General features: G+C 37.5%; 1 protein-coding gene across 2 annotated transcripts in view; it reads right to left on the reverse strand.

The window, feature by feature from the left end:
- Positions 1-3,186: 3,186 nt before the first annotated feature.
- NALF1 (NALCN channel auxiliary factor 1) overlaps positions 3,187-24,932 on the reverse strand; it is a 466,207-nt gene continuing 444,461 nt past the window's right edge. The window contains exons 3-4 of one of the 2 annotated variants that reach the window (XR_007630892.1): positions 11,198-14,023; positions 3,187-6,429 (exon numbers count right to left, since the gene is read on the reverse strand). Coding sequence is in view for 1 of the 2 variants with exons in the window: in XM_050332193.1 (XP_050188150.1) it covers positions 13,728-14,023 (296 nt within the window). In the remaining variant the exon portion in view is untranslated. Of the gene's footprint in view, positions 14,024-24,932 lie in introns of both variants that reach the window. The other variant, XM_050332193.1, reaches the window with a different exon arrangement.

A 24,932-nucleotide genomic window follows, 5' to 3' on the forward strand; every position in this document is an offset into this window, starting at 1 on the left:
AGACAGAGCACTAACACCTATGTGAGAACTTTGATTTCTAGAAGATAAGAGGTTGTTCAGCTCTAGATCTTTGATTCAATTGTATATAATCCAGGACCTGACAACGAAACTCAAGTCCAAGTTTCAAAATGCTAAGCCTTACTAAGAAAGAGACTGTCTATACCATACGGAACATTTTTTTCATATCCATCTTTGCTTTAACAAAATATTGTGTAAGTTCAAAGGCAGGATAGATTGGTGTTATGCTGAACTTAGTGCTCTGGATGAAGATAAAGTAAAAAATTCTTAATTGCTTTCCTATGGGTATTTTTTCCCCAAAATTCTGTGCTTCTGGAAGGTATCAACATCCATGACACCTCACGTAATAGTGAGACAGAAAAAAACACATCACAAAACCCCATGAAACTAATACAATCTAGAGAACCTCCACAGAGCAGCTCTGGAAGTACTTCTTGACTGTGGTGTGATTCCTCCTACTCACTAAACCAGCCCCTTGAATAACCAAAAATTGCCCACACCTGCGAATAGAAATTACCAGTAACAATGAAGCCAGGAAGTACCTACTAGTATTATAAGGACAAAAAGTTTCAGAATGACTTATTGTGGACAAATTAGAGTCACTTTGATATTATTGTGTTCCATCAAATGGGGTAGGAATAAGTGTGTGACTAGATTTAGGACCTAGAGAATTTGAGCTCTATGGACGACTCAGTACCAAACCAGCCATCATGCCAGTTTCCTTCTCTTCCCCTAAAACCTCCAGGCTTTTTAATTCACTTTAGTCTCAACTGACTTTGACATGCTTTCCATATATCCGTTTATATTTCAAAACACTTGGATTTTGGATTCAATTCCTAATACACATTCTGGTTTTTTTGCAAGGCTGACTTTTGTGGAAGACCTGGACTTTTATAATGCTGTCATAACCCCAAGGCACTTTGAAGTAAATATATAATTATATATTACTTTAATAAAGTACTAATACATTGTATTCCTACCGTATATCCAGTAACTGATAGAAAAAAAAAGATTGATTTGATTTGAAGCTGATACTGGTTTTTCCCTATGTAAATATATTGGTATGCATAATAAATTTAATATTGACAAAAGAGGTGTACTTCTTATACCATTTAATTTGGATCATTTAAATTAAGTTTATTATGATTCCTTGCTGTTGCATACACCAAGTTCTTACTGTAGCACTAAAATAGTTTTGCTGTATCCTTCAATCTGTTTAACTATGGGTTGTTTGTTTTCTGCCAAATGTGAAATTCTTGTTGCCTCAGAAAAAAGGGTTACTACACTCATTTGTAAATCATACTTTTAAAGTTAATAAGCAGCTTTTAGATATTTTTTTAAGTTTGTTTGTTTGTTTGTTTGTTTGTTTTTAATGGGAGCATAATCTCAAAGCAGTGTGTTATCAAGGACAAGAGGATTGGTTGCCTTATAAAGAGAAACAATTTTCCAGAGCAGCCTGAAAAATTAGTTTCAGTAGTAGTAAAGGAGGCCTTTAAAATGACAAAACCCCATCTTGAACACAACTCTGAATAAACAAATCCTTCAAAATTACAAATAATTTTTATAATTACAAAAAAAAATGAAATTATTGAACTTACTTGTGGTTTGTTTGGGAAATTTGGCAGTTGTTTTAAATTTTGTTCTTACATTCTAGATTCTCATTTGCTATTGTGCTAAACACAGGCTTCCATTTATGTTTTTATTGTTACGTACTTTGTATTATTAAAGTTTATACAGGATTGTATGTCTATGCCTAGTTGTTCTTCTCTTAGTTTCAGACTACTTATCCCTGTACTATTTTCAGCTGCACCTCCAGTTCTAGCTGTTTCTGAAACTTTAATGGTCTTCTGAATTTAAGTTTTCTTTAATTCAAATATTCTCCTGGTAGCTTTTAAAATATTCCATGGAAGCCATGGCTCCTCTGAAGTACTTGAGGAATAGCATAAGTAGAGTAAAATGTTTAATTGTCCTTGTGCAAAAAAGAGAAATTACCTGAAAATCTTTACTAAATCTCTGTTAGATGAAAACAATGGTAAGGTGAAAAAGTCTGTGCATTTGACAAGGAGATATATTCCTGTTCTGGAAAGATAAAGATTTCTAGGAGTGCAAATCTCTCAAATTACTGAACCTCAAGGCAGAGACTGTGGGAGTTAAGCCCCATTCATTACAAGTGAAGATCAGATTCAAGACCACTTGAGGAACCTGAACATGCATAGGTCCATGAGACAAACCAGATGCATTCCAGGGTTCTGAGGGAATTAACTGATGTAGTTGCCACTCTTCATGATATTTGAAAAGTCATGGCAGTCAGGCAAGGTCCCAGTATCTGGAAAAAGGGAAATGTCACACTCTTTTTTAAAAAGGGTAAAAGAAGATCGTAGGAACCACTAACCAGTCAGCTTCACCTCTGCGCCTGGCAAAATGATGGAAAAGATCCTCTTGGAAGTTATGTCAAAACATATGGAAGACAGGGAGGTGATTTGATACAGCCAATATGTCTTCACTAAGTGCAAATCATGCCTGATTAATCTAGTGGCTTTTTATGATACATGACTGCATCAGTGGACAAAGTAAGAGCTACAAATATAATTTACCCAGACTTTGTAAGGCCTTTGAAATGATCCCACCCAACATCCTTGCTGCTCCATTGGAGAGATATGGGTTTGAAGGATGGACTATTAAATGGATAAGGAATTAACTGAATGGCCACATCCAAGGTCTTTCAGTCAGTAACCAAACGTCTAAGTGGAAAGCAGTAACAAGTGGTGTCCCTCTGGGGTCTGTACTGGGACTTAATGAATTGGGTGGGATTGAGCCCAGTGGGATTGAGTCCAGCCTCAGCAACTTTGTGGCTGACACCAAGTTGAGGGGTAAAATATGCTTGAGGGAAGAGATTCAATCAAGAGGGGCCTGATGGCCTTGAGTAGTGGGCTCCTATGAACCTCAGTCAGTTAAAGATGGCCAAGTGCAAGATCCTTCACCTGAGTTGGGGCAATCCCCAGTATCAATACAGACTGTCGGATACATGAATTGAGAGCAGTCACATAGAGAAATGCTTAGGGACATCAGTGCATGAAAAATTGTACATGAGCCAGCAATGTGCTCTTGCAGCCCAGAAAGCCAGTTGTTTCCTGGAAAGAATCACCAAAAGAAGCATGACAGGCAGGTCAAAGCCTTCCTCTACTATCATGAGATGCCACATGGAGTACTGCATCTGGGGTCCCCAGTACTAGATGGAGTGTATCCAAAGGAGGACTACAAAAATGGTCAGAGGGCTGAAACACCTCTCCTATGAAGTTAGGATGAGAGCGCTAGGGTTGTTCAAGCTAAAGAGGAGATGACTCTATGGTGACCTTATTGTAGCCTTACAAAACATAACACAGGGCTCAGCAAGACTGTGAGACTGCGTACCATGACTGGAGCAACATCACAAGGCAAATGGTTTTAAAGTGAAGGAGGGTAGGTATAGATTGGACACAAAAGAGATTTTTTTTTTTTTTACAATGAGAGTGGTAAGACACTGGAACAGGTTGCCCAAAGAAGTTGTGGATACTCCATCCCTGAAAGTACTCAAGGCTGGATGGAACTCTGAGCAACTTGGTCTAGTGGAAGGTGTCTCTGCCTGTGTCAGGGGGCATTGGAACTAGATGATCTTTGAAGGTCCCTTCCAACTCATATTGTTCTACAGAATATTAAGCAGGAGGCTATAGTAAGAAAGTGGGCATGGACAAGGACTGGGTAGAATTGATGAACACATGTTTGAAAAAAATTTTTCTTGCTTGATCTGGTAAATGCGTTTACTTTTGAAGAACATAGTCCATCACTATCAGTTTAGAGTATAGACTAGTATAATCCTGTGAAGTTTTGTTACAAAAAGTGGAACAATCCAACCTTAAACTAAACAACATGGAAAGTATGTTATAAAGAAAAAAAACCCAAAACTACAGGGTTCTAGAAATAACCTTAAATATATACCATAACCTTAGTGAGTTTTATTTTGATTTATGTATGCTTGGTTTCCTTTTTCTCGTCCCATGTGAAAGTGTCCAGCCAGAAAAAATATTTCATCTTATGCTCCAGACTGTTTCCTTAGAATAGGAGTCACATTTAACTGCCATTCACTTTATACTTGATGAAGTTGCATACATAAATTGAAACCTCAGTCTCATTGCAGTGGGGGACACTTTGACCATAGGTTTGAAACAAAGTGGATTCCTCACATCCCCTCCTAAGAAACCAATGCCCTAATGAAAAACTGGCATTGTTGGTCATCAGGTTTTAATTTACCAAGTCAGTGAAACTGGTCTCATTCACAGTGTCAGATGCTATTCAAGGCAAGGAAAATAGTTTGGCTTCAAGACAAACATTATGACATGAAAAAGGAGTTTTTAGTAAATCTGTATGTTGAAATAGAGCAGTTAATTCACCCATTGCATGTACCTACCTGTGTCAGCAGCTGGGTAGGTCAAAAAGGTGGGTGGCTCTGAAAGTGTGACAAGCAGTATCAGGTTACACATCTGTGAGAAAACTGAGATTTGTGGTTTATTTTCTCACCAGATTTACAGTTTATATTGTTACAAATGACTTTTTATTTTCACCTGTTATTTGCAGCAGTACCTTATGCCAGCTTCACTGTATTTTGATTCATGTTATCAGAGGGGTCAGCACTGATTTCCACAATGTTGCTATCATTTACTGTCACCCAAAATAGTTCCTAAAACATTCAAAATCTGACCTGTAAATGTCTCTGAACTCACCTCTTTGAACTGTTGTTTCGTTGTCAATCCCTTTTGGGAAGAACCAGTCCTTGTGCAACTAGACAAAGTATCTAATATCACTTATACATTCAGATCCTCATTGTAAACTACTGAATATCCCATAGGTAATAAATGAACATGTATTTTTGTAGATGTTGCACCATTTAAATTTGACATACGCATGTTCTAAAAATTAAATACTTTTCTTTCATGGGTATTATTTTTCATTTCTTCTAATTGTGTTCCCTTCGAAAGAGATCTGATTTCAATGGCTGTAAAGTACTGATGTTGTGTTATACACCACAGTCTGGAAACACAGTTGAATATGAGGAGATTACCTCAATTTTTATATTTATGTCAAGGGCATTTTATGAAATAGGTAATTTCAGTCCAGGCTAGAACACAAGTGTTTGAATTTTTTTTTCCCCATTTTTTTCTTTTGAGAAGAAAGTTTTTTAAATTTAAGTATTATTCAAAATCATTATTCCCCCAAACACCTTGGATTTAATTTCATTCACAAATCCCTGACCCAAAAAGTCAGACTCACTGTTTGCATCTTTAAATTTATTCTTAATATAGCATTATTTTTAGTATTTTTTCACAATCTTCAACAGTTTCTCCTGTCATTTTGAAAAGAAGTTTTTCTGTGAGTCATTGTAATAAATTATTTCATCAAAGTTCTCTGTAAAAAATTAAAGATAGTTTTAGTTGCTTAACTAAAGTAGCTATAATAATACAATATTTAATATATTATTACAATTTACAGGTTTGTTTTTTTTTTTTTTTTCTGACAGGACCATATAGCCCTCTTTTCAATGCTAAGAATCATAGGACATTCCATATAGTTAAAAAACACGGATGCCAGTTTAGCCCATTTCAAATGAAATCCAGTCCTTAACTCTAAAGAAAGAAAAAACCCAAATAACAAGGGAAAAGAAAAAGGAAATGAGATTAAACACAGTTAAATAAATCTACTTTTAACATGAGCTTTCTGTCGTACAATTTGGAATAACAGAAGAGTAGAATAATTTTAATTGCAAATATCTTAACATAAACATGTAATTTGTAGCTGCATAGTTCAATCAGAATCTTTAAAAGGCCAAAAATCTGGTTTTGAACAAAGCATAAGAAAACAAACAAATGAAACCAAACAGCTTCTGAAGAACTACATAAATAAATTGTCGTTAAGGGTTAATAATAAAAAATGCAATTATCAGAATTTTAAAATTTAATTTCCACTTTGGGGAGTGAAAATACTGTAAATTTTTTTCAGTCTTTCTTCTTGTATTTATAATCCTGTTTAAGTTTTTGCATATTCAAACCCTGAATGAAACTTGTTAAGAGTTCAGAAAAAGAAAGGTCTATCAAATCAAAGCTCAAGGCTTTGGCTCAACATGACTTTTGCATAGAGCTGCAGCTAATTATTTGACCAAACCCTTGGACAAACCTTAGGAACATTTCAGTCTTTCAACTGATCACATGTTTATTTATCTTATCCATGTGAGTTTATCTTTGCTCATAGGGATCTTGGGCTTTCCAAATCCTCCCTGAAGTCAGTGAAAGGACTTGCTCTGAAAGTGGTAGATTTTGATCCATGGTATTAATCCTAGTTTCATCTAAATGAAAAGCACGAATCCCATAGAATTCAGTGGACCTGTGGATTAATGATGAATAGGAAACAATGTGAGAACATCTCTCTGTGGATGAAAAAATAAATACTTTTGCTTCATAATTTCTTTTGGTTTGAGTTTTTTAAAATTAGTTGTTTTGTTCTGGTTTTTATCCTGCAAGTGTAGGAAACAGGAAATAGGAAAACTCTACCTTTTATCAAATGCATTTAATTTTCAGAGAGCTACTAAGGCAAAATATTCTCTATTTCAGACTGGTGATTCTGTTAAAGAAAGGGAAAGGTGGATGGAGGGAAGGAATGGAAGAAAGACAATTTTCTTTATTCTGCCTTTGTTTTTACTGATCTTGTCCAAACCCAACAAAAAGTAGTGACTATTTTTCTCACTGGTCACAGATCTGATATCTTTCAACTGATGTAGCTGTTCTGCTTTCTTTACAGAGTTTTCCTAGAAAACTGATTAGTAGCTGATGATAGTCAAGTACCACTACTACATAGAAACTTGGTCTTGTAAAGTGCTAGGTGCTCTTCATCATCAAATGAAATAAGTAGAACACACTTGACTGAAATCCTCTATTCCCTTTGGAAATTACAATAAAGGCCGTCAAAATTAGGTAATGCTACCAGATTATTGACTGCTCAATATATAATTTATTGACATTCCTCAGAGGAGGAAAAGAGCGCCTGTCTCTCGTATGTATGTAGTAACCAGACCTTGTATATATTTTTACTAGAATACTAAATTAGTTCATTTATTTGTGTCTACTGGAGCAACACCATAAAAGAAACTAATGAAAACAGTTTTTCTTTCACATTCAATAAGAGTAGACTGCTATTAGAGAGAGGACTGATATGCATTTAAAGGAAACCCTTTCACTGCATTCTAGCTGGTATCATGTTACCACTTGATCCTACATCTGCAATTTATTCAAAAAGCTGGTGGACGAGCCTCAGTCCAATAAAAAACCTTCAGAAACGTGAATCCCAGGGAGACATAGGAACTTACTGAATGCTCAGAGAATGACCCCAAGATAGCAGGATTAAAATAAGACTATCCCATTCAGTGTAGAACACTGGCTTGGTACTTTCCTCAGTAGACTCTTGGATTGTATTACTAATTTCTATCATGATCATGCTTCATCCAGCTTAATTTGGAGGTGTATAATCACCACTTATAAGACACATAAGAGTTTGGTGCTGCAATGCTCTGTGTTGTCCTGACTAAAGATATTTTCAAATAAATCTCATATTCTATGAAGATATATCCCTCTGCTGCCTGATTTATCCCTTTAACTGAAAGTACCCTTCTTCTTTCTTCAGTTTCCCCCACTGCTAAAGACTTGATGGAAAGATTTGTATGTTTGTGTTAATGATGTCCTAGCTGGCAATCTAGTCTTCACCCAGACATCCTTCATTTTCCACTGGAGTGGAACACCACATCTTCTTTTCCGCTTATCCTACCCTGAACAATAAATCCTGGCAAAATCATAGAGGAGGGCAGCTGGGAGGAGTAAGGTCTGAAGGGCTGTAAAGAGATTTCATGAAGTCTCGTTGATAAACCTCTTGCTGCTTCTGCTGAGATAGTTCTCGGTGTGAGAATAGCAAAAGGGTTTAGAGGCATACACAGCTGGCAAAATCTTCACCTTTCCTCAGAGGGTTGGCTCCAAAATACGTTAATCCTATTTCAGCTGTTTGGGGTGTCCATTGCACATATTGCATTTCAAGCACACTTGTGTTTCCTCTGACCTGTGTAGTGGAGCCTGACTGAGACTGAATGTGTAAACAGGGCAAACACATGCCCCTCTGGAGAAGAAACTGAGTCACTTCTTGTGTGTCTAAGAGACGAACAGGGTGTTAGGAGAACGTGAGAGCCTAGAGATTGGACTGAAGTGCTGAAGCAGAGTCAGCACTTTGAAAACAGACTCTCCCTTAGGACCCATGACTGAGATCTCCTGTGCCAATGACACCCACTGGAAGTGCTGGGATGAGGTCTCTGTTGGGGTCTTCCTGTAGAAATCAACAATTTCAAGGAAAAGTTCAGAAGACTAATAGCTAAACTCATAGGAGACATTACGGTGGAAAGAATAACTAAATATGCTCCTTTCTCCTAAGTTGTTTGCCTTTTTATAATATCTATTTCTACTGTTGAAATTCTACTTGGAAATTTGCAATCCATAGTAAAGAATATAAATACAGTAATTTGGCCCCATTTATTTTCTCCCTTGGCACTTTTTCCCTACAGTACACTGTAATAATTGTAGAGAATATACATTTGTGTCTCTCTCTTTTAAAATAGGACTATTTTTATATAGATCTAAACCTACATATGCTTTTTTTTTTTTTTTTCATCCCCATTGTATTTTGAAGAATTAGAGCTGGTTTCTCAGAAGGATTTTCCAAGTTGCCCTAAACTTTATTTTTTTTCCCCCCAGAATCACTTAAAGTAAATTTTTCTTCTCCCTTCAGGGAGAGATCAAGCTTGTTAACATATGAAAAAATGCTGGAAAATACTGGACATCCAGATGCCTTCAGTAAATGTAATTCCTCAGACTTGCTGTAGAAGATGTTGGTAAATTAAATCCCTCAGCTGAGATGGTGTGTGCTCCAGTCCTAACTCCCATCCAAAAATCTAGCTTTAATGAGAACTATTATATTCAGAACTTGACATATTCTTTTCCCAAGCTTTTCTAAAATACTACTGTTTCCTGACAGCTGCTGACAGATGGCAAAGCCTCTTTTTACCTCAGAAAGGCTATTTAGTTTCATCTCCACAATGACAAAGTTTGCAGTAGTAGTCCTCTGTGCTCCTAGTTCAATTTTGAAACCACTCTAAACTAATATGAGTGCACAATAATAAAAAACCAAAACCATTCAGCAGTAATATGCTTTTGCCAGTCTCTTGTTAAGACTCAGTTGGCTAGGGCTGAACCCATTGATCCTCAGTTTATGCACTATGTCCATGAGCAATTCCTGAGTAAAGATTATGGGACAAAATATGGAGACCTATGTGCTACTATGAATTTTTTGTAGGAGTGTGCCTTTACCTGTATCAAGGCCCACTGGAGTCAGCATGACTGAGCCCAGCTTGAAGCCTGTCTGTGCTGGGCTTATCATGGGGCACTGATGGGATATACGGTGAAAGCTGCAGTAAGGACCAGGCACCTTCGCAGATTCCTTGTTTAGTTGATTCTTTACAGGTATCTTGAAATTTCCTAATAGAAATTTTTTTTCACTTTCCTAAAAGCTACCTCTACTCTGCAAATGAGTTTTGCTTGTGCTTTGGGTAGTCACGTAAAACAGATTTCACTATGTAAATTTGTGTGCATGTACATAAGCTGTCTTCAGCTCTCACACAAGCAGGTATCTTCCGTGCAGAGAGGCAATGCCTTCAAAAAGGAAATTAATTATCATAACAAATACAGAGAGAGCACAAGAAAATGTCCTTATCCCTCACTTTTTAATAGAAAAGTATAACTATATAAGCTGAGAGCCACAATATGTACCAGACGAAATCTGCCGTCTTTGCTGTTTGAAATACAGCTCTCATTCTTTCTTCTTTAGTTGTGTAGAATAGCATTAGTTTTAACTCGCAAGGAGAAATTTTTTTGTTTGGTTTGTAACTATTGTTCCACAAATTCTTTGGCAGCTGATGACTTAGTTTCATCATTTATAGAGCTAAAACTTCATTCTAGAATTTCGTTGCTTTTGTCTTTAAATTATGGTGTGCAGAAGGACAACCTTCACCTGCTATATTAAAATAAATTAAAAAAAAAAAAAGAAAAAAGATACTGTCTCTTTAATGAAAGAAAAGCATTAATATACTGTATTACTGAATGCAAATGCAATAAAGAATAACATATAGCTCTGGTTATGTTATATGACATTTGGCTTAGCAGTATTAACATATTGCATAAACTCTGGATTTTCCCTATTGCAGAAAATAAGATGATATAAGGCATGGGAAATCTCTTTCTTCCATATGATCATAAAATAAATATTATTCTTTTTTCTTTTTCTTCTCATCGGTCATTTGCAGAAATATTTTAGTATTACTTCTTTGTTAAGCCAGCTCTTTATCATGTATGTATTAGGCATACAGTACAAGGAGAAATGGAACAAGATGGCAGTTATAGCAGTGGTAAGATGCAAATTTATTCTGGAAAAAAGTAATATGTGCACAATATCAAGCATGCTTAAGTTTGTGCCAGGAAAACTATTACGAATGAAGAATGGATGGAATGGAATTTTGCATCATACATGATTACATGTTGCTTAACTTCATAGAAGAGTCTTTGTCTACTCCTGATGTCCCAGGTGCCACCCAGAGAAGCTGCTTACCACACTGCTAGAGTGAAAATGGCAACAGATACCCCAGCAGTAGTCACCTCTGCAACATGACTCTTTGCTTCAGAAATTAAAGAAATAGACCTCAAAAAGATGACAGAAAATTCACAGACCATTGAACTGCAGGCACTAACTCCAGGTGGGGAGAGGGGGACAAATTTATTACATGTTGTACTTGAGTAATAATTGAAAGTCTGTAATTGTTTTCTGCTTCATTTTCCCCAAGTTTAATTAGGCTACTTTATGCATGTGATGTCGTTGTCACGGTTTTTCCTCCTGTCTCTCTCATATTGTATGACACATGACTGAGTGTAACCAAGTAGTGGAGGAGTCATATTTTTCACTGACACCACTAGAAAACCATTTTATAGAAAAATAAGAGATGAAGGATGAAGAAGAGCAGGAGAGAAGAAATAAAATATCTTATAGATATATCTCTACATTAACTCACCATGAGGCAAAAGAGAAATAATAACTTTTCTTCATGTGTCAATTCAATCAAGATGAACCAGACTTGCTACTGTATTGGTACAGTGTAAAAATAGATGACAGTGAGTAATGGTGTGAACAAAAAAACCATGAGGAACATCACAGAAATGGATGTTGGATGGTCTTTGCACAGCAGAGGTAGATAAAGGTTATAACAAACTGTTTACTGACCATGTACACTTACTAGAATTAAGAGGTCAGTTGAACAAGAGCTCACCTAGTAAGAGCTTTCTCAGTAGTGTGACTCATCAGCTGTTGTACAGTACCAGAGCACTGCCCAGTTATTGCTCCATCACTTTTCAGTAACATCTCTGTCCTTTCAAAAGTCTACATTCTACCATTAGTTAAGGCTTTTTCTTTTGCATTTCTACATTTTTCCCCAATTATTCATCAGTTCACTACAAGTAATACATGTGCCTCTAAAAGAAAAGAAAATAAATAAAAAGCACCATGTTTTATTGAACAAAATATAGCATGTGCAAGAAAGGGAAGAATTATAGAAACAAACCAGTGCTGAAGAATTTTGCATTAGCTGGTGCTTTTTGTGGTTGTCATATTTGCACAGATCATTTTAGGCTCCTCAGTCCGGGTTGTAGCAAAACACTATTAAAACAAACGCTCTTGCAAAATATTTGAGCTTTCGCAGCTTAACATGTGCATCTTGAACCGCTTAAGCAGCATGGTTATCTTCTTTTTTGTTTTTCTCCAGAATTTAACAGACCATAAAGTGTATACAAAAACGCATTACGCACCAGTGATTAAATGTTCTTACAACATTAATATTTATGAAGGGGTATTTCATAGCTAGAAAGTAGGTAACTATATTTTATTTCCTAAGAGAACATTTTCTATAGTTTTCCTTCATTTCCCAGCTACACAGCAAACATCTCTAAAGTGCACTTCCCAAGTGTAGTTAGAGAATAGGAAGGAATGTAAAGTTTTTAAAAACAGCCCTTATTAACTCTTCCTTCCATTGATTCTACTGTAAACTCTAAAAAGCCTTTTTAAAAAGCAAATTCTCATACACTCAGCAGGTGAAATGTTCCCATGAAAATAAAAGTAAACAAATTAAAAACCACCCCAAACAATGAAAAATCAGCAATCATATTACAATCTTTTCTCTTGACTACTCGTATCCTAGTATATCTTTACTGGTTTTATTGCACATTTATGAAAATGGTTGTCCTATATATTAAAAAAAAATAGTTTCTTTATCTGTGCTAACACATTCTTGTGCATCCTTAATAAACTAGAGTAACTTTCAATAACATGTAGATATTAGAAAAACAATGGAATCAAAACCAAAGAGATACTTTGTATTGCAGATGCTCAAAGACTTCTAGTGTAATTTTGTTGAGACAAAAAAGAGTTGGAGTTTGGAAGTTCTTAGCTCCATATGGAAAGCTGCTGGTTATGTGACAGCAGGAGAACTCAAAACATGATTCACAATGAATGTCAATCCTTTACCTCCAATATGAAGGTTTCCCAACTGCTTAACTTGCTGAGCATAACTGGTTTTATGTAGCATATCTAAAAAAGGCTGCTCCTGTTCAACTGACCAGTGAGAAAGGACTGGACTTCTTCAAACGGGTATTGGAGCAACAGTTTGTTATATATTTCTTTACATGTTTTAACTGTCCGATCCCACCTTGTAAGGAGAGCACTTGTTTGTTCAGCTAAAAGGAACCCCCTTCATGCTCCTTTTGGGTTTGCTCAGTCAACTGTTTTGTGCAACAGTGGCAGAGGCACACTAGAATTGTGTACCCATTCATTGTGATTACACAGACAGAAGCAAATGTGTGTTGTCTGTGACGAGAGATGGGAAGGGAAAGGAGATGAATGGTTCCCATGGGTAAGAGGACAGTAAGGTTTGTTTGGGTTTTTTTCATGGTTGCCTTTTTTATTTTTTTTCTTTTCTATTTTTTGGTTAAATTTGTTTTGTTGTTCTTTTTGTGGGTTTTCGTTGGGTCTTTTTCTGGGTTTTTTGTTGATTTTTTCTTTTTTTTTTCTTTTCTTTTTTTTTTCCTTTTTTTTTTTCTTTTTTTTTTTTTTTTTTCTGCTATGTCATGGAATCATAGCAGTCATTCCTCTAATAGAAACTGACAGGACATAAAAGACAGAACTATCAGATGAACACACACAATGACTAGAAAGATATTGACAGAGAAAAGACTTAATTTAGCTTTGAGAAACCGTCCCAAAAATAAAATCCTGTATTAACAAGTGCAAAAAAACAAACAAAAAAAGAAACTCCAAACATTAAAACACAGTGTATAAAATGGTGTGAGAAATTTAAGTCACCAAACAGCCTTTTAGTCAATAAAAAGCTGTGTTCATGTGTCCTTGTTGTTTGGGTAGTGGCCCATCCTTTTCATTTTACCCAAAAGGTCATTCAAGAAGAGATCTGAGGGTAAAGCACTCAGTTTTCGCTGTTTTTGACTGTAGTCATTTGGGCCTGTTGTGTTTCAATCATGTAAAATGAATCCTTTCTTTCATTCCTCATTGGTTGAATTATCTTCCAAAGTTGTTATGCCTCCAAAGCCCAGTCCTGTTGAGTTCTGTGCTGCTGAGACTGTAAGTACTGTATGTAAGAGAATTAATACAAGAACACACAGTTTAAGTCTGCTGTTACACAGTCTTGATGCTGATGAAACTGTGAGCGATGTCCTGTGACACATTGTTGAGCCACTTGTTTTTATAGTCCCTTTGGATTGATGATCTGATAATAGTCCCCATCTGACATCACAGCATTCTGGTTCTGCATTGGTTGGATAGTTTTCATAGAGCCCTGTAGGGTAAACATAAAAGAAAAATAAACACCAAGCACAAAGATTGGCAGAAGTGGTAGCTGGAAGGAACAGTTGATCTATTAGTCTAAGCCACTGAATGTGGATAAAAAATCTTTGGGTGAGACTGAGGCCCTCTAAAGACCCACCATTTTGTATAATTAGTGATGTTGAAGGTACATGCAGCATCTAATAAGAAACAGCATTAAAAGATCATTCAGCAGAAGTATGATGATGAGGATGGTTGTGTAAAGTAACAGCGTTAAAAAGTAATAATTGGTATTTGAATGACAAGAAAATTTGAATTCTTCCTTTTTGGGAAGTAACAATGAGTGACGAAGTAAGAAAATAATCAGGACATTTCCACAAAATTTGAAAGAACCTTGAAATTCTTCTTTCAGTATGTGAACACATAGTAGTGTTATCACAGTTTGTGAAAAGACAGGTATTAAATAACAAATAATTGACATACTGATGATAATGATAATACTGGTTGTTAAACCAATGTAAACAAACTGTATCACAGGAACAGCTTCCAAACAGAGCTCTTTCGAGTCTATTTGTTTACCCTGGGTGTTCTCTTAAGTACATGCCAAAGGTGAGAACAGTCTTTTCTTGCCATACAGTAATTGGATTTCCTGATGTTTCTGACTATACACCTAGGCCATTTTTGCCTTTGGAACTCTATTGAGTTACTCAACCTGATCTGATTATGACTTTTTGAACACTAAGAGGAATTCTGTCCTATTGGAAATTGTCAATGCTGTCTGCATTACTATATAGGAAATTAACATAACCAGTCTTCTGTTTACTTCTCACGTATCTTTTTTCTTATAAATTAAAATAACCTAATTAGGCTGTTTAACTAGTGTTCAAATGCAAGAATGTCTAAAATGATGGACAAACAACTTTTCTCCCTTTAAACAGGTCTTGGACTAAATTTTTCAGTAAATAATATACTCTCTGGTAGAAATAGATTTTACTAGGAAAAAGATCTATCTGTTCTGAAATATTAGGATAAAAATTTTGAAAGTAGTTTTACTTCTCGGAACAAGAATTCATTTTCTCTAAAGTGTTACAACATCATTTTCAAAAAGCAATGTAGTTGTAACATTCTTAGGTCCAAGCACCAGACTGCTTGTATTTTGTAAATAATCTGTAAAGAAAAGCAGCACAGCTTAAAATATGGAATGCTTTGGTTCATACTTCTATAATATTGATCTGCAACTAAACAAAAACTGTATTAGGTATGCTGAGCATGTTAAGATACAGATTAAACCTAGACTAGCACATTTTTACATATGCTATACATGAGTCCAAGTGAAGTTGCATTTAATTTTGTATGCAACCAAGTTTTTAAAGATATAGGAGTGAGAGTAACTTGTTTCATGTTCTGTAAATTCAGAGTTTACTCTATGGCAAACCTGACCACTTTTGCACCTTTGAAGCCAGAAATTTAATGCAGCATTTCAATGCTTGAAAATTATTTATTCTCTCTCAAATCATCTCTGAAAGCACTGCATGTTTTTTTTAAGAAATTCTGCTGCATTTTGGAATTTGTGGACAATTGTTTATTGCAACAATAATAAAGCAGTCTTATTGCTAACATCATATTTTCTGGGACCTATCTTTTGGCATGTGTGTGCATAAGTCTGTTTTTAAACATTGCAACATACAGGCAGTGCCTCCCAAAGCAGGGAATTATACAATTTGTCCTGTGACTGCAGTAGCTCAAATGATTAGTAGTAATTGAAGAGACACAGAGAATGGTTAATGCTTTGATCCCACTGAGACTTGTTTGCTATTCAAACTATATTTTCTGCCTTTCTTGCTACAGGAAAACCCAGACTTCCTTTGAAATCAAAGCTATGTATACAAGTTGGCAATCAAATTGTATTTAAATAGTTCATATGCACTTACTGAATTAAAAATAAATTGACAGCAACTCCACATTCAAAGCTGAATTGAACTTGTTCCTTAATGCAAAATTACATTTCCTCTTTATTTCAATTCAGTAATTGAATTTAAATTTTGAATTTGCAGTTACATATTTAATGAACAATTAACTACAGAACTACTACTTATGTGACAGTGTAGAACATTTGGATAAATTCAGTTGGACCTTTTGCACTGAAAGAATAGTTCACAACATATGTTCTTCACTACATACTTGTTCGTAGCCATAAATATAAGGTTTTGCCCTTTGGATCTAATTAGTCAGTTTATTCAGTCAGAGGGTTACAAATCTGTGATTTACCAGAAACCCAGGGAAGCTGGCTATATCAGTCATGGAAAACAAAGCAGAAAAAAACCCTAGTTTGTTCTTTTATCAAAATATTCATAGAATGGCTTGGGTTGGAAGGGACCTTAAAGATCATCTAATTCCAAACCCATGTTGTGGGCAGAGAAACCTTACACTAGGCTCAGAGCCTCATCCAACCTGGGCTTGAACACTGTCCAGGGATGAGGAATCTACAACTTCTCTGGTCAACCTGTTCCAGTATCTCACTATGCTCACAGTAAAGATTTTTTTCCTAATATATAATCTAAACCTACTCTCTCTCAGTTTGAAACCATTTCCCCTTGTCCTATTATCACATTCTTTTGTAAAAAGTCTCTCTCCATCTTCCTTGCATGTTTTACCTGAACCTGAGTGTGTGTTAGCCCATGGAACTTTGTGTTTTGTGGGCTCCCCCACCCCCAACAGATCAAGACTGCAACTGTCGCTTTGAGCAATGGGCACCTAAATTGCAACAGTCAAGTCTCACCATCGGATCCAAGGGTGGTGACTATGAGCCCTTCTCTCTCCTTTTTTTTTTCCTTTCTCTTCTTCTCCTAACTTCTTAAAGTTTGCTACGTTTACTTTGGATGTTTTAAAACTTACCAAGTTCCTTATTCTACCTTAATGTTCTTAAGTTTGCAAGTTAAATTTTGTTACTGAACCCCCTGAGAATTTTGTTGTTTCTCCTGCACACCACACAGTCAAACAACCTTCCTCTAAACCCACCAATTGGACTGGGGAATAACACTGACTAAGCTGCTTTTGATGCAGTTTAGGACACAACTGGCTTTCTGGGCTGCAAGTGTACATTGTTGGCTCACGCCCAGCCTCTTATCCACCAGCACCCCCAAGTCCTTCTTGGCAGGGTGGCTATCCATCTGTTCATCCCTCAGCCTGTAATGATACTAGGGGTTGCCCTGACCCAGGTGCAAGACCCTGTACTTGGTCTTGTTTAATCCACATGAGATTCCCATGAGCCCACTTCTTGAGTTTGTCCAAATTCCTCTGGATAGTATCCTGTCCTTCAGTGTCAACCACACTGCTCAGCTTGGTGTCATCTGTAAATTTGCTAAAGGAAACACTCAATCCCTTTGACTATGTCATCAATGGAGATACTAAGTAACACTATTGCAGAAGGCCACTAGGCTGGTTAGGTAGGACTTGCCCTCTGTGGAGCTATGTTGGCTGTCTCAAATCAGTTCCCGGTTCTCCATGTGCCTTAGTATAGCTTCTAGAAGGATCTGATGACAGGTTGGTAGTTCCCAGCATCCTCCTTTTTAAAGATGGGTTAAATGTGCCCCTTTTTCTAGCCACCTGGGACTTGACCAGGCTGCCATGACTTTTCAAATATTGTGGAGAGTGGATTGGCAACTACATTAGCAAATTCCCTCGGGACTGCGGGATGCATTTCATTGGGTCCCACACACTTATGTACATTCAGGTTCCTTGGGTGGTCATGAACCTGATCTTTACTTACACTGGGAGAGATTTTACTCCCCAGTCCCTATCCTGCTGCCCATCCACTTGAAACGTGTGGGAAGAGAGGTTACCATTGAAGACTGAGGCAAAAAGTTGCTGAGTACCTCAACCCTCCCCTCAACCATTGTTACAGTTTTCCAGCATTGTTTATCAGGGAAATACACCTGCTTTGGTCGTCTTTTTCTGGTCAACATACCTGTAGAAGCCCTTGTTATTCTTTGCATTCCTTGTAAAGTTCAGTTCCAGCTTTGACTTGGCATTCCTCACCCTATACTTAGACTACCCAATTTCATGCTCTTCCAAGGTTACCTGTCCTTGTTTCCATTGCCTGTGCATTTACTTCTTTCCCCTTAGCTGGACTTTTATTTTGTATGAATATTATATATAGGGATACAAATTCTGGGATAAGAAAATGGCTATCTGTACCCACCAAACCACCAGGGTTTCCCTATTCCTCTTCTGTCTTTATAGTTCAGTAATACTTTGTATTACTTGAATATTTGCTAATTACATTTCTGAGACTGACTTACCAGCTGTTACTGGCTCAAAATGTACTTTGTTTTTCACTTTTCACTTATGATTCTCAGTTCTATGTCTTCATTTCCCAGCTCTTCCCAGCACTCAGTTATATTTCATCAGCAGAAATCTTACACCATATGGAGGTTCTTGGACCTTTAGTATAATTGAGGATCTAGAATTTGCCAGGAGACTTTGGTTTCAAACCCTTTTCTGGACAGATATGCTATGACTCAGAAAGATCATATAAAAGCTAACTCTTTGTTTTGTAACAGGACAGGTTTTTTTGCATATGCAGATAACATTTTGATGATCAGCACAGAAGTTATAACTGTAGGGACTGTGTGTTACTAATGCTGAGGTAAGAATTAAGGCCACTCACTTGACTGAGATTATGTTAATAGAGACATGAATAGATAAATCCTGTGTGTCCCAGTCAACTGAATCATACTAAAAGAAAAAGGAGCAATGTAATGAATATAGTATTCACATTGTGCAGAAACAGCTTTGGAGGAAAAGCAGAAAACTGCAAACTGCAAGTAAGTTCTTACACAAGAATTGAAATCACAAAGATGGTCTATACATGTATGGTCTGCTGATCAGCTAGATCACCAGCTGACTCAGGAATGATGTGGTTTCTGCCTGAGGTCTTGCAGGAACCAGCCTGCAAAAGCGGTGGTTGAATTTCCACATCTCTCCTCAGCACCGTCAGGATGCATCACACTTGTGGTTGGATTTGTATCTGCAGCAGTTGGTCTGACTTGGCCCACTTCTTGGTTTCTTTGCTACAGAAAGAGTTATGGAGACAGTATTATGCATCATGGGAAACTGGGCTGGTTAATGTAGGTGTTGTCATTGCTAAATAAGAATTTTGTGAAGCCACAGAAATAAAACAGATCTTATAATGTGTAATGTCTTTTCCTTCTTTTCTTTCTATGGAACTCTAAACTGTGTTCATTTTTAACATAGATTTTGGATTATTTTTGAGAGGTATACGATTCTTCCTGTGCTTGAAGAAAAGCATGAACTGGAAGACATCACGTAAGTGGATGCAGTATACCAGAAGTTTTGAATATTCCATTTTTTTGTGAATCCCAAAGTAAATGAAGCCTGCCAAGAGTGATCCATCCAGCAGTGACATCATCATATCAGTTAATGCCAGCACTCTGCATGACATTTCTGTTTCTGAGGAATTATTTCTGAGATTTCAATATTGACATTTTCCAACTAGAGGAAAATGAGTCCTCTAGTCAAGAGGAAGAGAACACAGTAGATATATAACTAGATTTTCTAGTCAAGAGGAAGAGAACACAGTAGATATATGACTAGATTTCACTGCTTGCTTACATCTGATCTGGAAGTCAGCATTCTGCAGTCTTATCCAGATAGTCTGTTCTATTTCTAAATTGCTGTGTCTATGACACATTATGATGCTTAGACATATATTTTATACCTTTCATATTATAAAAAGTAATAAAATTAAATGCAGAAAAATATTGAAGATAAATAAACTATTCTTTACTCAAACAGATTATTCTTAAACTGGTGAATAAGACTGTTCAGCTCATTTGAAAACATTATTTTCCATTATGGACTCCATTCCAATTGTTGGAGGTGATCTGGGTTGCTGTGTTACAGTGTTTTAAAGTTTTTTATCACTTCATGGTGGTTACTACTTCAGGTAGTTGCTTCTTGAACATTTTCCTGTGTATCTGTGTCCACATTCAAGAAAAAGTTGTTGTGTTTCTTCACCATGCATGCATTTTTCCCCTAATACACGCATAGGGCAAATATCCTCCTTCTGCAGTGTTACCCCTCTAAAACTGACTGAGCTGCTGTAAGTCAGAAAAATAACTAAATAGCTGACTCTCAAAGCTATACAATGAAGACTTTTATCTCTGCTGTTTTGAGATACAGGGTCACATGTTTCTAGAAAGCATTTGGTTTTTCCCATTCCCACTGCAGTTTTGCTTCTGCATGCACAATCCTTAATGAAAATGATTTAGTATTATGATATGATAGGAAAGGGACATATGTAAGTACTGTATCACCACAGAAAATTCAGGATATCAATAGGTTAATTGCCTGGGTCATTTTTACAGGAGAAGAACAATTGAAGCTAATAAACCTACTTGGATATGGGACTTCATTTATGTAAAAGCTCCAATATGCAAGACTAGAAGGACACTAGACTCAAAAAGATGAGCTATTTAGTTACAGATTTTGCTGCAAAACCATGTCAAGTTTTCTTTGTAAGCAGATCTGTAGCTAATAATAATTTAAACCGTGCTTGTCAAACATAAAAGGGATTTGTCCTGCTGTCTGTGTTAGCTTAATATTTTGATGTTTTAGGAGATGTAGACTAAGAGGTGCAGACAGGAGGCAAACAAGACATTATTTTGAGCTATTTTTGGAAGAACAATTTGGATTAAATACATGGGGCTTTTTGAGTTTGCCAAAAACAACATAAAGCAGATTGAATTCAGAGATTTTTCTCTACCTGAGTTTTTCTACAAAGGAAAGATAGACTGTGATGCATTCTGTACATCATATTTTCTCAAGGAAATTGTTTTCAAATTGCACTGAAACCAGGGCATCTGTTTTGAAACAGACTCACTATAGCCAAACCTGCTAGTAAAACCCAGACAAACATCTGCCCCTTCAGAAGAAGCTGCAGTTTAAAGATTTTCTCCTAATACTTTTGCTGAGTTTTGTTAGTCTTCAAACTCCTTCTACAGATTGATGAGAATTCTCAGTAATGATTCTCACCATGTCCTTAGACACATTAGTATGTAGCATGACTGACAGTTTCATTTCCAGTGAAATTTTATTCTAAAGCAGAAGGAGTTTCTGAGGAAGTGTTACTCTGCGTAGATCTCATAAGAATTTGTTACTGCTATTTGCCAAATATTGATTCTCACACTGTGTTCTAAGCAACTGAGATGTTAGTCAGAACACACGAAATTAGAGGTCTAAATTAATGTGAACTGAAAGGAAAGATATCAGTGATTTAAAACACCGATCCACCTGTTCACTCACCTCTTCTCTCCCTTTACTTTCTTCTTCTAATTGAAAAGTATCAGATGCCTGTTCAGCACAGGAGAGTAGACAAATTTTATTCTCTTACTGATGTCAGAAGACTCATTCTGATGACAGAAATTTAATCACAGAATATTCTGAGTTGGAAAGGATGAACAAGGATCATCAAGTCCAACTCTTAAGTGTATGGCCCATACAGGGATTGAGCATACAACCTTGGTTTTAATAGCACCATGCTCTAACTGACTGAGCTAATCTCAGTATTACACTACTCTTAAGAAGTACCAGAGGGTGACACACTGGTCTTGGAAGAAGTTAATGTAACATATCTTTGCCTTGTTGCTGCTCAGTACATTGCCTTCCTTTCCTTCAAAGAACCTTCCTTCTCCATTGAATTCCATGACATCTCTTGTACAGATAAAGAGTGTGAACATGTGTTTTGGATTTCGTGCCTGATACTTGATACTAGGTAATGGCCCTACTATGCCACAGGGCACAAAGACACCATAAGTCATGGTCAGTACAAAGAAAGGCATTAGCAATACAATTAGCCCTAAATCTGCACTCTAGAGTGCTCCATACTTGACACATGGACAGCAGTTATCTCAGCAGCCAGAACAGGCTCTGTATTAACACGTAATTTTGGTAAGAGAAGATGGTCTGTCAAACAAAAGAGTTGGTACTGAGTATTTATGTTGTGTCAGCCCTAAATCTGAAGGGATTTTACCTCACTCTAGCTCTAACCTAATTTTGTAGACTCAATGTGCATTAGTGATTGGGGCATGGTAGGGTTGGTGCTGTAGCCCATCCCCTTATTCAGTTTAAACCAAAGGAGCTCAGTTCAAATTCTTCAGTGTAAGTTAAACAGCAAGGAGTATGAAGAAGGGATTTGCTTCAAATGTATACTCCTGAACTAGACTGCTGGATCCTCAGTATTGGTGGCATATCCTGGCTGCTTAGGGAAGGGCCATGTGTGTAGATGAGAAGCAATGTTCTCTCCTTTCTTTTTTCTCTACTGCTCATTTGGTTACTCTGTTTTCTCATGTATTCTGGTCGAGCAAACTGCAGGCCTGAAGGGATAGTTTTGGCTGGGAAGAAAATATTTATGACCTCTGCCTCCTCTTTCAGCCTCCACTGGAAGATGGTAGCAAGCCAAACAGAAACAGTTCATGGCCTGAACCAGTTCCCAGGCCACATTACTTTGGAAGGCATAGGAAAATCAGGAGTTGTGAATTATTACCAGTCTCTTCCCAGTGCTTTGTACTTAGAATCTGTATTGGGTTTGCATGGCCTGGTTTTGGTGGGGAGCGGGGCAGGAGAGACAGGTACAGTGGTGGCTTCTGTGAGAAGCTGCTAGAAGCGAGGGGGTTGGAACTAGATGATTTTTTATGGTCTCTTCCAACCCAGGCCACTCTATGATTCCATGATGACTTTATGTCCTACAGAGCCAATACCAACCAGCTCTAAGATGGACCTGCCACTGGCCAAGGCCAAACCAATAAGTGATGGTAGTGACACTGTGGGGATAACATAGTTAAGAAGAAAAAAGAAGTTATTGTATAGAAGCAATAGCATCCAGAGGAAAGACGAGGGAGAATATGTGACAGCAATGGCTCTGCAGACACCAGGGTCAGTGAAGAAGGAGGAGAAGAAATTGTGCCAGGCACCAGAGCAGAGATTCCCCTGCAGCCTGTGGTGAAGACCATGGTTAAGCAGCTGAGCCCCTGCAGCCCATGGAGGTCCACAGGGGAGCAGAGACCCTCCTGCAGCCTGTGGAGCAGCCCCATGCCAGAGCAGGTGGATGCCTGAAAGAAGCTGTGACACCACAGGAAAGCCTGTGCTGGAATAGGCTTCTGGCAGGGACATGCAGACACATGGAGAAAAGTCCCCAAACTACAGCAGGTTTACTGGAAGGACCTACGATCTTGTGAGAGAGGAGGTAGAAAATCAGCTATAAAATTAATCCTGGGAAGGAGGGAGGAGTGGGGGAAGGTATTTTTAAGATATGCTTTACTTCTCTTCTATTCTGACTTTGATTAGTAATAAATTCGACTAATTTCACTGAGTCAAGTCTGTTTTGCCCTGGATGGTAACTGGTGATGATCTCTCCCCATCCTTATATTGACCCGTAAGCCTTTCTTTCCCCTGTCCATTTGTAGAGGGGAGAGAAAGAGTGGCTTTGGTGGCTACTGGAGGATACATCTGGTGCAGGTAGCTTGGTTTGCAAGCTGCAGTTTGGGATGCAGCTTGAGATCTGAGTGGGAGCTCAGAGAGACAAGAGGCTGTGAACTGCCAACCCTTAGGTCAACAAAAGGCACATACTGGTGGTATCAGCCAGGGTGGACACTGAGAGACACAGTAGGAGTCAAAGACTCAGGAGGAAGAGACGGACTTGCACCTGGGTAGACTGTGAGGGTATAAAAGCCCAGGGGTTCCTTTGCTGGGGGTCCTGTCAGAGGCAACAGTTCAGGCTGTTTCTGTGTTACTGCACTTTATGGAACTCGACATCTGAGACTCTGCTATGGGAAACCTGGAGTCAAACCAGTAAAGAAACCTTGTCTGACTTCGTGTGAATGGGGTGTGTGGGGAGTCAAGCAAAGCACCCGACAGCTCACTGGAGTCACCCACTGAGAAGGGGCTTCGGATGCAGCAGTTAAAGTCTCTGGCCTTGGGAGTTTGACTGCCAGAGAGTCTCATGAATGGTCAGATTGGGAAGTTTCCTCTACAGCGGGCACCTGGTGTCCAGCCAGAGTCAACCCACCAGTCTTTCAACTCTGAAAGAACATGTATTAAAGAAAACTGCCACATCTTCCATTCATGCTGGGAAAAAAAAATAAAGGAAGAGATGACTACATCTACAACCAAAAACAATCCCACCGGTATGCACATGGTTTTCTTAGAAGTTACAACCAAATACCCTGACCTGGAACTTTACATGGGACTAATTCATTGTAATCTGCCATGCGTGTTTGTGTGTTTCTCTGTGTGTGTGTGTGTGTATGTGTGTCTAAACACTATTATTATTTCCCTTAAATAAGATTCTGATTTGCATGGGCAATTCTAGACAGCTGAGATGTAGAAAGAAACATCTTTCATCTAAACCACTGTTAACTTTAATCATATGGATATGAACGCCAAAGGTCTAAACTGAGAGCAATCACTCAATTCTAATGAATATGAAAACCAGTATGTTCCAGAATAGTGCCTGATGGAAGGATCAACTTCTTTCCTTCCTTTTCCTGGAAGCAAAGGTGCAAGAGTGGAACACAAAATTCTTTCTAGTGAATTGCATATTTCCATAATCAGAACCACACTGTGATTCTGATTGTTTTGATTAGTCTCCCAAGTACTTTCTTTTGCACTGCAGTTATTCCACACCCTCACATGCATTTCTACAAAAGTCAAGTTCTGGTGATACGTAACTAGTGTGGCACACTTTCTTCCTTTCCCACTATCTGCTTTCATTGGAGATGATCAACTAAGACATTCTCAGGCTAGAATACTTGCCACTCATTATATGAGTTCTTCAGGAATTTCGAAGAAGTCAGTATTAACCTATATTATAAACTAATTTTTTTTTTCTTTTTAATTTAAGG

Source organism: Myiozetetes cayanensis, unplaced genomic scaffold, assembly GCF_022539395.1.
Source record: "Myiozetetes cayanensis isolate MyiCay16 unplaced genomic scaffold, myiCay2020 scf5-8, whole genome shotgun sequence".
NCBI classification, from domain to species: domain Eukaryota; kingdom Metazoa; phylum Chordata; class Aves; order Passeriformes; family Tyrannidae; genus Myiozetetes; species Myiozetetes cayanensis.